The 16,025-nt window shown below is 41.0% G+C and overlaps 1 protein-coding gene across 1 annotated transcript in view; it reads right to left on the reverse strand.

The window, feature by feature from the left end:
* Positions 1-15,822, reverse strand: part of LOC127447933 (obscurin-like protein 1) — a 59,718-nt gene extending 43,896 nt beyond the window's left edge. The window contains exons 1-2 of the mRNA XM_051710160.1: positions 15,666-15,822; positions 5,420-6,539 (exon numbers count right to left, since the gene is read on the reverse strand). Coding sequence (XP_051566120.1) covers positions 5,420-6,434 — 1,015 coding nt within the window. The 5' untranslated portion in view covers positions 6,435-6,539; positions 15,666-15,822. The remainder of the gene's footprint in view (positions 1-5,419; positions 6,540-15,665) is intronic.
* Between the last annotated feature and the right edge of the window lie 203 nt (positions 15,823-16,025).

Below are 16,025 nucleotides of genomic sequence, written 5' to 3' on the forward strand. Positions count from 1 at the left end.
GCAGTATGCTCCAAAAAAGTTGGGACAGTTTAGTGTTTACCACTGTGTAACCACCATTTCTTCTAATAACACTTATTAAGCATTTGGGCACTAAAGACACAAGTTTGTTAAGTTTAGCAAGCACAATTTTCCCCCATTCATCCATTATGCTGGTTGTCAGCTCCGCAGGTGTATGGGACCTTCGTTGCCATATTTTGTGCTTCATAACATGCAGCATTCTCAGTTGGAGGCAGAAGAGGACTGCAGGCAGGCCAGTCTACCCCCCGCACGCTCTGCTTATGCAGTCATGCGCTTAATCTGGGCAATATGTGGTTTGGCGTTGTCCTGCTGGAAAATGCAAGGACATTCCTGGAAAAGACACTGTCTGGATGGCAGCATATGTTGCTCCAAAATTTGTACATAACTTTCTGCATTAATGGTGCCCTCACATACAAGTTACCAAAAAGTTACCCAAGCCATGGGCCCAGACACCCCCGTACCATGACAGACACAGGGTTTTGGACCGGATGCTTATAACAGCTTGGATGGTCCTTTTCCACGATGGCTGTTTTTTCTCAAAAACTATTTGAAAGGTGGACTCATCGGACCACAAAACACCATTCTGCTGTTCTACTTTCCATCTCAGATGACACCGATCCCAGAGAAGTCGGCTGCACTTCTGGACAGTGTTGATGTATGGCTTCTGCTTTCCAGATAGTAAAGCCTTATCTTGCATCTGTGGATGCAGCGGCAAATGGTGTTGACTGACAAAGGTTCACTGAAGTATTCACAACCCCATGTCATGATATCCATTCCAGGCACATGCCGTTTTTTAAAACCGTAATGTCTGAGGGATCGGAGATAACGCGCATTCAGAAGTGGTTTTTGGCCTTGTCCATTGTGCGTACCAAGATTTGACTGGATTCCTTGAATCTTTTAACTATATGAAATGCCCCAAATCCTTCCAATTTTTATTTGGGTAACATTGTTCTCAAAGCGCTGGATTATTTGCTGATGTATCTGTTGGCAAATTGACAAGCCTCGACTCATCCTTGCTCTTGAAGGACTAGGCTTTTTTTGGAGGCTCATATACTATAACATGATTGCCTCACCTGTTCAATTTTAGAATCGTCAACGAAATCACTCGTTTGTTGACGAAAGGTTTTTTACTTTGTTTACTATAACTAATACAAGACGAAAAAGATGCATCATGATGATAATTCAATATTTTTATTAAAGCATAATGTTGATGAAAAATGTATGAATAAAAAATAGTACTGTAAGATATTAACAGTACAAGATATAAACATCATTCTAAAAAACATCTGTTAATATAAGAATATATTAGATATGTTTCATCTAATCCAATAATCCAGTATGATGAGTTAAATTTGATGAACTCAGGGAAAATGATTTAAACCGCTTTAAAACGGGTTAATTACATCACTCAAATACATTCTATTTATAGATGTGATTAGCCACAACATATATGTAATATTGCAACTAACATCTGCACAGACAGTGAAGCGGATGAACAGGCAAATTTGAAATAAGTTATGTGTTGTTGTAGTGCTTTCAATATAGCACAGGGTGAATACAATTTAAAAATCACTTATTTTTGTTTTTATTTCCAATTTCCATACTGTCGCAATTGGGGTTGTAGAAGTTTGTACTGAAATGCATTTTTAAAGTATCCCTCCCATCTCTGATAATAACGATAAAAGAATTAGAAAATGTTTTCTTTAAATGGTTTTAGATTGAGTATAGCATGTCACACTGCAAGACACAGCTGCCGCTGCTGTGACATTTTATGTCAACTACTCATAGAATAGTAGGTACAGTTGCAGAAAACAATTTCTGAAAGTAAGAGAGACAAGTCTCATAATATAACTATGCTATGGCATATTAACACATTGCCTTGTTGCATAGTGATTAAACTGTAACTGGCACCATCAAACAGTTATTAATGGAAAAATGTAAGCTACATATAGTAACTTTGATGTATTTAGCCAAATATGTGCTTTCTGTGATTATATTATTATTATATTATATTCTCTCTTAACAACTGACTATCAACCGACAGCCTGAATGTCAATACAGTACAATACTGTACATTCTATATTTACTACTATATATACTTTTTTTATATGTTTATTTTTTATTTTTATTGAATAATGTGTATCTATATAGTGCGTATTGTATACTGTACAGTGTATGTTATTATTTGTATATTGTTGAGTGTAATTATGTGTATATCAGATGTTTAAATTGTGTTGTGTTAATTTGATGTTATTGTAAATTGGTATATGTCTCATCACTGTCATGACTTCACTTCACTTGTTTTTAAGGTAGGCAATGTTTTAACTATGTCAAACATTAACACAATGTAGTTTGACATTTATGTGGGGATATCTTGTTTTCTTGCTACTATATGTCTAAAACAAACTTTTAAATACCTTAGAAAGATACAATGCCAGTAGTGTCAGAAATTAACAGGGACTCGGGGCAAAAAGGCCACCGAAATTAACAAAAATATCCCCGAAATTCAAAATATGGAGGCAAAAAATGCCCATGCAAGGAGTTCCCTTGTTTTATTAATAATATCTGATATAGTTACAATTACATACGTTGTGATCTTCTTTTGACTTTTCACTGAACATTATTTTTTTCCTTGCACCATCGTGTGCACAGACAGGCTCTCCCTTTCTATTAATCCGCATCAGTTCGGTATTGTACTCCTGCGTTAAATTACGTAACCGTTCACCCCTCTTGTTCAAAATAAACTGTCCTAGCGGGTAACACTCTCGCTCACAGTATTGTACTTCCCTGCCATGTGCTGCTGTTTATCTGTCTGAAAAGCCTCACCCACTAGAGGCCAGAAGTGCACAAGGGATGAATGTTATATAAAGAAGGTATGAGAAATCACAAAACATAATGTAACCAAATGCTACAATTTACTTACATATACAGAACAACCACTTTTAGTGTTTGAATCAATCATATCTCTCCCTAAACACTGTGTGAAATGTTTATTTTTGCCTTATTTTATTCAGTTGGCAAGTAGGAGTTGATATCAGTTTGCTTAATCTCATTCCATATCTGGATAATTGCTGCAGTATCATAGAGGATACAATTCCTCCTCTATGAAATTGCATTATATTAGTTTTGTACAGTATGTTAACTTAATAGCCAAAATACTTGGACATATGTGAATGAGAATAAACCTGAAATAGGAATGTGTTTCAGTCACAATGCACATTATGTAGTTTAAAGACGATTTAGAGACATTTATAATGTTACAAATGGCTATTTCTATTTAAATAAATGTTGTATACTTAAAATTTTCTGTTTGTCCAAGAATCATCTTGCAGCAATGCAGGTCTTTGGCATTTAGAAGCTGCTAGTTTAGGACCTGTGATGAGTCTGTTTCTCAAACTAGTGACTGTGATTTACTTGTCTTTTTGTTGTGCATCTGGGTCGTCCACTTCCCTCTCTATCCTAGTTAGAGATACTTTTTTCCAAAACAGGAATGGATGGAATAACCTTCATCTCTCTAAAACAATAGCTTTTAGTAGAAAATAGAATTTCAGGAGAAATGTTTCTTTCTACCTATTTTTAAAAGCAAAATTTGACTTGCAAGTGTAAAGCAATAAGAACTCAATACCTTAGCAAATGGGGGAAACCCCACTGTTTTGTGATTTCTGCAAGGTAGCGCAACCATTTTCAATTGTTCTAATAATAAGAAAATATTCTTGAGCACCAAATTAGCACTTTAGAATGCTTTTATAAGGAATAGATGACACAGTATATCAACCCGTTCTCACTCCCGAGGCGTCAAATACTGCCCCTTGTGCAAGAGCCCAGTGTGTCAATCTACAGACGCCAAATGCACCCTCTGGCATCTGTATCCGACACACGCAGAGGGCAGTCTAAAAGAGAGGCGTCACTGCCAGTATTCGGATATAATTGCATGTGTTTAACCACAATATGTTTTATTATACTTATAAATATATTAGTGTGGTTATATTACATGATCATGTCGATAATTTTAGATCCCCTAACCCAACCCAACCCCATTCCTGAACCTAACCAATTATCAACGGTATAAATCATGAATGAGGTTTCATGTTTAACATCGTTGATAATTGGTTAGGTTTAGGGATGGGGTTGGGTAAATTTTTTAACAATAATTAAAATTTATACATTTTTTTTTTAATATTTTTAAGCACCTGACCTCACCATTATACCAAAACCTAACCAATTCTCAACAATATTAAAGACATAACAAGCAGATGAAAGTACAGTCACAATCATTTATTTAAAATAAAAATTATACAAAAGCACTATAATAATTCCAAAACATACTATAGCATTGTGTGAGGAACAGATTGAAACCAAAGATTTTAATCACTGAAAATCTCCTCCTTCCATGAAGGCAGCGACATCCAATACTGGTCGCACATCTCATTCAAAAGATACATCCTATCTTGAGCTCATTGTAATTGGTCACAAGACACGTGAGAGCCAATGGCGTTTGATGTCGTGCTGACCCCTTCTCGTGGCGGGGATTTTTGAATTTGTTACTAGGAGTCGAGAGCTGAATGTGTACCGCAGACGCCGGGGGACCGCAAAGTAAAAACTTACATTTGGGTCTGTTCTTCACACAAAGAGATCGGAATGCATGGAATACACCCAGAACTGAACAGGTCACTTCAGCAGAGTAGAATGTGTATATAATATAACGGATTAAACATTACCATTGTGAATAAACGTGGCTGATTTAAATCAATGAAAATCATACCCCAACATATAATGTAAGAATAACAAAATTCATACTTATACTATATAATATAATTTACATAAAGTAACATGTAAAGAAATTACTTGGGTAGTTTATGACAAACTACATATTTACTCTTACTTGAGTCATAATATTTCTCACTACTTCTACTTGTACTCAAGTTAATTATGTCTTCAGTAGCAGTACTTTTACTTAAGATAAAAAATGTAAAAAAAATCAGTACTCTTTCCACCACTGTGGTCCATGTGAGGAATATGAGCTTGATCCCAGAGATTTCTATCACATGTGTGGGCCTCAGGCCTTTCAGAGCCTAAGAGACTTTGCAGATGTTGGACTGAATGGAATCTATTCATTTTAATGAGTTTTGCCTGGTCGGGTAATTGTTAAGCTCCCTTGATACATTTCTCACAACTGAATCATCATTAAAGTTATTGTTGATTAGGGAGCCAAATGCTTGACTTAGCAGACACCAACTGGTTCCTCAGTTGCACATGTGCATGACAAAATAATATGGTGTTATAGTGTTCTAGATCAGGTGGTCCTTTTTTAATCAGGATAATGTGAAGAATTGTTTTGTTGCCCAATGCATTTATACATACATAACCCAAAACAGATGCTAATTAGACAGATTACTCTTACCTTTGACGATAAGGTGTACAGCACTCAGGGTTTTCCCTGCACTGTTGGAAGCAGAACAGACATAAACTCCATTGTCCTGTTGTTTGCAGTAGAGAACTTTTAGTGTGAAGTATCCCTCTCTGTCCTCATACAGCAGATACCGTCTTCCAGACAAGATTAGCCTCCCATCTTTCCGCCATAATATTTCTGGTTTGGGTTTCCCTGTTACGTAGCAACGAAACTTTGCATGTTTCCCCTCTGTCACTGCAAACATTTTCACTTTGGCTGAGTTCGGCAGTGGGTCATCTTTCAGCCTTGTTGCAACTTGCCTACCACTTCTCTGTTTTCCTTGATGAGCTTTCCAGTGACCATTAGTGTAACCATTACGATTCCCTTCATCTTCGTGTCCTGGTCCAGCATCCACCAACAGCACAGCCCCAGCCAGACTCTCTCCAAATTTGTTCCGGGCCTTGCACGTGTAGACCCCTCCATCTGGTGCTCGTGTCTTGAAAATCTTTAGCTGGAACCATCCTCCATCCTGATAGCTAACACTGAAATGTGTGCTCTCAAAGATCTCGCTCAACTTCTTCCCATCCTTCTCCCACATCACCTCTGGTCGAGGGTTTCCCCAAAGCTTACAGGAGAACATGGCATCCTCTCCTCGTCCAACCCTGGTTGAGAGGGGTTTGATAAGGAAGCGTGGCCTGTTTTCCTCTCGCAATTCCATCTCTTGTGCTTCGCCTTCTACTTTCAAAGTTGCTGCTGCATAAGTCTCTCCAATGCAGTTCTTGGCCTTGCAGATGTATTGCCCACTGTCTTCCATTGCCACTGTAGTTATGATAAGGTTGTAGACATTGCCATCTTCAAACACCCGGTACCTGCCCTCTGGATGGATCTTCTCATTGTTTCTTTCCCATATAACTGCTGGTCTGGGATCCCCACCGATTTGGCATTTCAGAACTGCGTCTGTGCCACTCTGTACAACCACAGGACGAGGGTAGGCCAGAAACCGTGGTGCTCCACCAAACACATCCATCCCTGCTCCCTTGCCAACCTCTGCTCAGACTGACAGGCCACAGGCATTCAGTCTCTATGTTACTTTGGTAGAATTTTGTTGCCCAGCTCTTTATCAAGTAAGTCTCTGAATCATAACAAAGAAAAGTACATTTCACTTATGGTTCAGTAAAAACTAGCAATCATTAATAGCTAGCAATCATTTGTCAAATGAAAGGAAATCATTTGAGATGTATTAAAGGGACAGTCAACCCAAAGGTAAATTTTATGTAATTATTTACTCAAACTTATGTTGTTCCAAATCCGTATTACTTTTTTTTTTCCTTTGTGGAACACAAAAGATGTTAGGCACAATGTTAGCCTCAGTCACCATTCACTTTTTTGTATTTTAATTGCAATTTTTTTCCCCATACATTTAAAGTGAGTGGTGAATGAGACTTAAATTTTCCCCTATGTCTCCTTTTGAAATAAAGTCATAAAGGTTTGTAACAACATGAGGCTGAGCAAATTATGACGTAATTTCCATTTTTCGAGTCCAATCCATTAAAAATTTTCATTTATATAAGAAAAAAACTGTAAGTTCATAGTCCCTTACTGATATACCATGAATTACCTTGTCAGGAACAAATAATTCATTTATTAATTTAACTAATGTACTAAATGTGGAGTATGTGATGTCAGCTTGTGCTCACTGCCATTATTTACTTAGGCCTGGGGTTAGAATATATATTTTGCATTTTATGTCAATGGGTTTATTTAGTTGTTATGAAGTCCAAGTCAAGTCCAGGTAGTTCAGTATTGGTTCAACTTTTCAATTCTGTATTTGTCTGTTATACCATAACAAGATAAAGTATCTTATATACTTTATCTTGGAGAACAGTACATACATTTCTGTACCCCTAATTTCAGCCTGATCTCATGAAATTTACTTGACCATGGCAACATTTTTTTACAAACCAAAATTACATTCTGTATTACACGGCCACAGTTTCCTAATAAAATTTCCTGCAGGGGGCGCAGAAAACAAGTGAAATGATGTTGTAATCAGACGAGATTTGTAAAGTGAATTTTAGATAGATGTTTTAATGAGTAAAACTTACTTCTCTCACCTAAAACTTTAGCCTAAGCCTAACCAATAGTGTCCTAAAAGATAAATGAAAGGTGATCAAAACCGATATCCTTACCCTTAACCAACGTCTAAACCTAACCGATATTGTTTTTTTAAAAGCAAATTTGACATTGAAGCAAATTTTCTTCTGAAGCAAACATGTCATTTTGTGTTGCTTATATTTCACTTTGGTTTTACTTTCACTTTTGTTTCAAGTGTCCTTGGCTGGGCTCAAACAGCGGTCTTCAAAGTTCAAAGTTCAGCACTCTCAGGTGAGCTACCGTGCAAGCTAATCATGCTGGAATAAGTGTGTAAATGTAGGTAGGTCTGTAATACAAGCGTTAAAATGGATGGGTAAATTTGTTTTGGGATCATAACATAGCTGTGACGAGGCAGGCGAGGAATGAGGATCTAAACGCAGCTTTATTAACAAAAGGATAAACAAAGAATCTCAGAATATAAAAAACAAAACACGGGAAACCAAGCACAGAACATGACAACACATGTAAAGACTGACAAAGAAACCAGGGGAACAACGGCTTAAATACAAATGGGCAAACAAGGAAATGAGGAACACCTGGGGAAAACAATCAGGGGAAAACCAATCATAAAAAGAAACTACAAAAGGACTACAAAATTAACAGGAACGGAGAACTAAACAAGAATTTCAAAATAAGTCTAAGCAAAAACACAGGGGATATGTGACAGAGCCCACCTTTTAAGGAGCAGATTCCAGACGCTCCAAAAACAAAACAAAAAACCATATTGTCCATGGGGTGTGGGGGAAAACAGGTAGTTCAGGGGGGCACAAGGGGCAAGGGGAGCAGAGGAACAAGGCAAAGTAAGGGAGGCTTGGAACCAAGGTGGAGCAGGAGGGATGGAGAGCCAGGGCGACGCTGCAGGTTCGGAGGACCAAGTAGACCAGAACAGATCAGGCGGGCGGCCAGGAGACCAGAGCAGATCAGGCGGACGTCCAGGAGACCAAGGAAACCAGAGCAGATCAGGCGGATGGCCAAGAGATGAGGGAGACCAGAGCAGATCAGGCGGATGGCCAGGAGACCAAGGAAACCAGAGCAGATCAGGCGGACGGCCAGAAGACGAGGGAGAACAGAGCAGATCAGGCAGACGGCCAGGAGACCAGGGAGACCAGAGCAGATCAGGCGGACGGCCAGGAGACCAGGGAGACCAGAGCAGATCAGGCGGACGGCCAGGAGACCAGGGAGACCAGAGCAGATCAGGCGGATGGCCAGGAGACCAAGGAGATCAGAGCAAATCAGGCGGATGGCCAGGCGACCAGGGAGACCAGAGCAGATCAAGCGGATGGCCAGGAGACCAGGGAAACCAGAGCAGATCAGGCTGATGGCCAGATGACCAGGGAGACCAGAGCAGAACAGGCGGACGGCCAGGAGACCAGGGAGATGACCTCAAGGTGGGGACTGGGTCAGGAGTCCTGGGAGGCGGTCACAGGGCCGAGACAGGGTCAGGAGGCCTGGGAGGTGGCCGCAGGGCCGAGACAGGGTCAGGAGGCCTGGGAGGCAGCCGCAGGACAGGGACAGGGTCAGGCGGCGGAGCCACTGTAGGAGGAGTCTCTGGGGGAGCAGGCGGAGCCGCAGGAGGAATGGTCTCTGGGGGAGCGGACGGAGCTGCAGGAGGAATGGACTCTGGGGGTGGAGCCGCTGGAGGAATAGGTTCTAGGGGCGGAGCCATGGCAGGCTCTGGGGGCAGAGCCGTGGAAGGCGGAGCCATGGCAGGCTTGAGACAAAGAGTCCTGGATGAATGGGAAACGACTTCCATGGTCGTGTTCTTGGGAAGAGACTCAGGAATGACCTCTGTGGTCGTGGGCGGAAATTCAGGAACAACCTCTGTGGTCGTGGGCGGAGACTCAGGAACGACCTCTGTGGTCATGGGTGGAGACTCAGGAACGATCTCCGTGGTCGTGGACGGAGGTCATGGTCGTGGGCGGAGACTCAGGAATGACCTCCATGGTTGTGGGCATGGGCAGAGACTCAGGAAAGACCTCCGTGGTCGTGGGCATGGGCGGAGACTCAGGAACGACCTCCGTGGTCGTGGGCATGGGCGGAGACTCAGGAACGACCTCCGTGGTCGTGGGCATGGGCGGAGACTCAGGAACGACCTCCATGGTCGTTGGCATGGTCAGAGACGCAGGAACAACCTCCGTGGCCGTGGGCATGGGCAGAGACTCGGGAACAGAAACTTTTCTTCTTCTCCTTCTCCTCCTCTGGATGGCCGAAGTTGACAACGCTGACTCTGGGACGGACGAGGCTGGCAACGCAGGCTCTGGGACGGACGAGGCTGGCAACGCAGGCTCTGGGACGGATGAGGATTCTAGCTCGTTGGTCGTGGCAGGCGTGGCCGCTGGCTCGTTGATCGTGGCAGGCGTGGCCGCTGGCTCATTGGTCATGGCCGCTGGCTCGTTGGCCGTGGCAGGCATGGCCGTTGGGTCGTTGGCCGTGGCAGGCATGGCTGTTGGCTCGTTGGCCGTGGCAGGCGTGGCCATTGGCTCATTGGCCGTGGCAGGCGTGGCCGTTGGCTCGTTGGCCGTGGCAGGCGTGGCCGTTGGCTCGTTGGCCGTGGCAGGCGTGGCCGTTGGCTTGTTGGCCGTGGCAGGCGTGGCCGTTGGCTCGTTGGCCGTGGCAGGCTTCGAGACCACTGAAGCCGGGGTCAGCGTAGGGAGAGGAGGATCCTCAGATTCCAGAGTGTCCTGGGTTAACCTCACATATTCCCTCCATGTGTAGTCTCCCATCTCACCGATAATATGTTAAACCTATTCGGTATATTGCCTTGAGATGGGAGTCCTCAAAACCTGTGAGGCTGGCAATGGCGCAGATGAAACGTGAGTATTCCCTAATGGGTAAATCTGCCCGGATCAATTGAGTGAACATGGTTGCTAGATCCATTTTTTGGTCACTCTTTCTGTGACGAGGCAGGCGAGGAATGAGGATCTAAATGCAGCTTTATTAACAAAAGGATAAACAAAGAAACTCAGAATATATATTATCTATCTATCTATCTATCTATCTATCTATATATATATATATATATATATGAATTAAATAAAAAAAAATTAAAAAACACTGGAAACCAAGCACAGAACATGGCAACACATGTAAAGACTGACAAAGAAACCAGGGGAAACAACGGCTTAAATACAAATGGGCAAACAAGGAAATGAGGAACACCTGGGGAAAACAATCAGGGGAAAACCAATCATAAAAAGAAACTACAAAGGACTACAAAATTAACAGGAAACAGGAACGGGGAACTAAACAAGAATTTCAAAATAAAAGTCTAAGCAAAAACAGGGAATACGTGACAATAGCAGTGTGTGAGTAACAGAGCGAAAATAAGTGTGACAGTGAATAGAACGCACAGTTGTTTCACCAGGAAACTGCAGCAAAACATAGAAAGCAGCAAGTAAAAGTTGTTTAATTTCATAAATTATATTTAAAAAAAAATTATAGTAACATTCATTCTATGAGTCTAGGTTGCCTATTTTTTCAAAGAGTGCTTCGGTTATTTCTCAAAGACTAGTTGTTGAGTTCAAGTATTGGTATGTTTACTAGTGAGATTTGATAGTGTGGGCTCTCCCCATGAGTGAAAGGGTTACATTTCACCAGGGTGCTTAAAGCCTAGGACATTCTTAGATATATGCCTTGTGTGAGAAGAACCCACGTCAGCCGTCTAGAGGTGAACAGTCTTTTAGCCCTGTTGCAACAGCAACCACAACACAGTTAACACAGCTGGTGCTGTATTTCAATGGGAAAGTGCTTTATATAGTATGTCCTAAATAAAGACCTGTGAGAGGGCATGTGTCAGGTATCACAAAGCACACCACAGAACACACGTGCACATACAACATAGGTCTCACACAGGACACACCCCACTGGGACCACTTAGTCAAAATATGCTATGCCTCTCTCGCACCCCTGTTGGTGAATGCAATGATGGATTGAAGTGTTAAATATCATTGTCAAAATTAGTTTGTTGGTCATTTGTTTCAAGAAAGAAACACTTGCTCAGTACTGTTTAGTGATATCTTTCTCCAAAAATATCCTCTAAGCAGTCTAACCTCTGTCGCATATGAAATAATCCAGACCTTGACAGATTTTTAAGTGTGGCTTCTCAAGTTAAATCACACTGCAAGTTTGGCCTTTTGGATGTACAGGGTGATGTCAATACACCAAGACTGGGTTATCTGTTTTAGGAGGGCACAACACATGAATTGCCAGTCAACTGTCTTCGATAGGAAAACGATCCGAGTCCAAGTGTTGTCTTCAAAACCAAAACATTTCACTAGCTGTTCATTATGCTACAGTACAAACAAGACAACACAATGTGAAATACCAATTAAAGAACTTTAAACACACCAATTCTGTGTTCACAGTATGCCCACATACTGTATATCAACAAATGTATGTTGTCTCAAATTAAGAATACTACTGTTCAGTTGAACTTCATGCATGCAATCAACATCCAAGCAATCACATCAAAAAGTGCAAAAGCAAATACTGTGTAATTATATCAACTAATTAATGACAAATTAAGTTCAGTTAGGAAACTCTGTGGCACAGGCTGATAGGTCACACTGGCACACCTTGCTACGCTAACCAACCAGAACCCCTTTTTTCCTCATCAAATTATATATAACCCGCCCACGCAATATAAGGCTGCATGGTAACACGAATTTTCGCTATTTTCTACTTGTTTTTCCACCTCCATGCCTCATCTTGAGCTTCAGACCCAGAAAGTTCCTTTTCCTAGAAGACTGGGGAGCTGATTGAGTATCGTATGAGATTCTGGAATCCCTATCTGCAAACACACCGCAGAAAAAGTAATCTTCTGGGCATGCCCGAGCCTACTAGGCCAAGTGTTAACGTGTCAACGGTGACGCTGATTTACCCACGCTGCCGCTAAACGCACTATACAGTTGAAGTCAGAAGTTTACATACACCTTAGCCAAATACATTTAGAGTCAGTTTTTCACAATTCCTGACATTTAATCGAAGAAAAATTTCCCTGACTTAGGTCAGTTAGGATCACTACTTTATTTTAAGAATGTGAAATGTCAGAATAATAGTAGAGAGAATGATTTATTTCAGCTTTTATTTCTTTCATCACATTCCCAGTGGGTCAGAAGTTTACATACACTTTGTTAGTATCTGGTAGCATTGCCTTTAAATTGTTTAACTTGGGTCAAACTTTTTGGGTAGCCTTCCACAAGCTTCTCACAATAAGCTGCTGGAATTTTGGCCCATTCCTCCAGACAGAACTGGTGTAACTGAGTCAAGTTTGTAGGCCTCCTTGCTCGCACACACTTTTTCAGTTCTGCCCACAAATTTTTTATCAGATTGAAGTCAGGGCTTTGTATTGGCCACTCCAATAACTTGACTTTGTTGCCCTTAAGCCATTTTACCACAACTTTGGAGGTATGCTTGGGGTTATTGTCCATTTGGAAGACCAATTTGTGACTGAGCTTTAACTTCCTGGCTGATGTCTTGAAATGATGCTTCAATATATCCACATAATGATTCCATCTATTTTGTGAAGTGCACCAGTCCCTCATGCAGCAAAGTAATCCCACAACATGATGCTGCCACCCCCATGCTTCTCAGTTGGGATGATGTTCTTCGGCTTGCAAACCTCACCCTTTTTCCTCCAAACATAACGATGGTTATTATGGCCAAACAGTTCAATTTTTGTCTCATCAGACCAGAGGACATTTCTCCAAAAAGTAAGATCTTTGTCCCCATGTGCACTTGCAAACTGTAGTCTGGCTTTTTTTAAGCAAACAGTATTGCTTATAATCATTTGTTTTTAAATATTTTGGAATAGAATTTCAGCAGAAAAGTTATCTGTCTGGCTTGAACATAGTGCAGCATTCAAACCAGACTAGGGCTGGGTTCGGAACTGCAAACTACCGTACCTCTCATGCTACTTCTGCCATTGACACACGTGGCGGAGGTAGTGGGGGTGGTGTGTATCACCTTATTTGCTTGTCTTGTCCAGGGTTTTTCCTGGCTCAGAATGAGGCAGAGGTGGTACCATCCTGATCATATGCACACATACACTTGTACCATGCCTTCCACTGGCTGAAGCAAACACTTACAAGCAACATATTTTAGGTGTTCTAATAATTAGATGATTGAAGAAAATGACAATTATCAACTTATAGCATATTTAATTAAAAAAGCTAAGCTGTTCAACATGAAATTAATTTAATACAACATAGCAGCTAATGTGTTCATTTATAGTTAACAAACAGCAAACTTGATTAACCCCTTAAACCGATAATAAGATAATCTCTGATCTCAGGTATGTGGGTGGGTATGGTGGGAAGGGACGATGTGTAGAGACCAATCGGCCAATGTTTTACAGCTTGGATTGGACTGATTGCTTAGATTGACAGGTCTTGATTTACCATGCGCCCAACTGAAACGGTGCTGGATCTTATTACTTGTTACTTATTCTGTGTAATTATGTTTCTGGCTTATTGTGGCATTTACAAATGTAAGTAGTTCTTAGGTTCAGTAAAACCCTCAGATCACTTGTTTGGAGAGTTTTTGGGACTTTTGATAAAAAAGGCTACCTTGGTTCCAAATGCCATAACTTGCTTTGAGATAACAATACAAAATTTTGCCCAGATAATGCGTGGTTAGTTATTTTTAAGTCACTGAAATAAGGCCATGAAACACATAATAGATTTTGTAGACTCCAGTTTTCACTCATAAAATTAACTTTTGTGAGACACTTTTTGTGTTAGAAAGGCCGTATCAGATCACGCTCTTCTTCTGAGGTAAATTCACAGCGTGTCTTCTTCCAAAAACGATAATGAGCTCAAACGGGAAAGACTGTACCTCTCGTTGGTTTCATACGGATTACACAATCAGAGAATAATTGTTTTCGATTTAAATTGGTTCATTTGAAAATAGACAATTCAGTATTTCTATAGACATATTTCTCATGTCTGCGAGGCAAGTATACGCTGAGTTTCGGTTCATTTTCATAACGCACTCCAGAAAGAAGCTCATGGAGACCGAGACGGCAGAAAGCGCATCCTGTATGATTTCTTTATTTTACAAATTTTTGCTGTTATTGTGAGTGTACACGAATAATAGTAAACCCTTTATAGTTTCTAATGATGTCTTACTCTTATCTGTATGACCAAAAATGAAGGAGTATTTCTTTCTGCTGTTATTAGAGAAAAAGTCAGGTGATCACTCAGGCGCCTTTGTGCACGTGACTGCCTGCCTGAGTTTCGTCGACAGTCGGAGGCGGCACGAAATTTGATGGAGGCGGCCGCCTAATAATTCTCTATGCAGAAATTCTCTATGCTGTTGTCTATTTATTTTCTTTTAATGTGGTTTTGGGGGATTTTATTTTATGTTTGTATAGCAGAAGCAGAGACCAAGCCCATAACATGTAATAAATAGAGAATAAAATATATGTTATACTACTCCAATAGTTGTCCTAACTGAAATGACAAATTAGTTCAGTTAGGAAACTCTGTGGCGCAGACTGATAGGTCACGATGGCACAACTTGCTACGCTAACCAATCAGAACCCTTTTTTTCCTCATCAAATTATATATAACCCACCCATGCAATGTAGCGGCACGGCTGCAGCAGCATGGTAACACGCAGCGTTTCTCCCTCCACCTCCCCAGCACCACATGTCTAGGTCTGCTATAATAATTTTATTATAATTTATAATGCTATATGGGGATTTTATTTTATGTTTGTTCAGTAGAAGCAGCACACTTCTCTGTCAGCTGCAGCAGCAGCGCATGGGTTCCATGCAACAGCAGCAGAATATTTACTCATGTCAAGCAGCAGCAGCATGCATAGGGCAGATCTAGTCAGCCAAGACCAATCCCATAACATGTCATATATATAGAATAAAATATATGTTATACTACTCCGAGAGTTGTCCTAACTGAACTAATAGTTAGGTAAATTTTTAAAGTATACATATGTAAAGATCAGACATTTACAAAATGATGCTGGTACATTGGGAATTTCCCTCAGGGGTTTAAAAGGGGATTAACCGCATGTTTGTTTTCCTGATTTAATTAGAATGACCTTTGGCCTCAGTGAAGCTGCACTTTGGAACACACACATGACCTACCTCTCTTTAATCCTTAGAGACGACTGTCGATATACATTCCAAGGCAATAAGCTTCTTCTGAAGTCGGAAGGCCCACAGTTCCAGTTCCAGCTCCAGGTGTATGTTTTTCAGAATAATCCTTTTCCACTTTAATAAGGCAGTTTTTCAAAGTCCTCCACATTAACATCTACTCTGTGTTGCCTGACCATTTTGCCAAGGCTTTTATCTGCCTCTTTTTAAGATATTGTTTAGCCTTATCGAACTGTGTTCCTTTGAACACTCCAGCGGTCCCACAATCTCTGTGGCGTTTAGTCCTGAGACACCCCGAGTGTCATTGTTCGTAGAAGACCGTTAAATGCTTTTGCAGCTGCTGCTGTCCCC

This window comes from Myxocyprinus asiaticus, chromosome 11 (assembly GCF_019703515.2).
Source record: "Myxocyprinus asiaticus isolate MX2 ecotype Aquarium Trade chromosome 11, UBuf_Myxa_2, whole genome shotgun sequence".
Lineage (NCBI taxonomy): Eukaryota > Metazoa > Chordata > Actinopteri > Cypriniformes > Catostomidae > Myxocyprinus > Myxocyprinus asiaticus.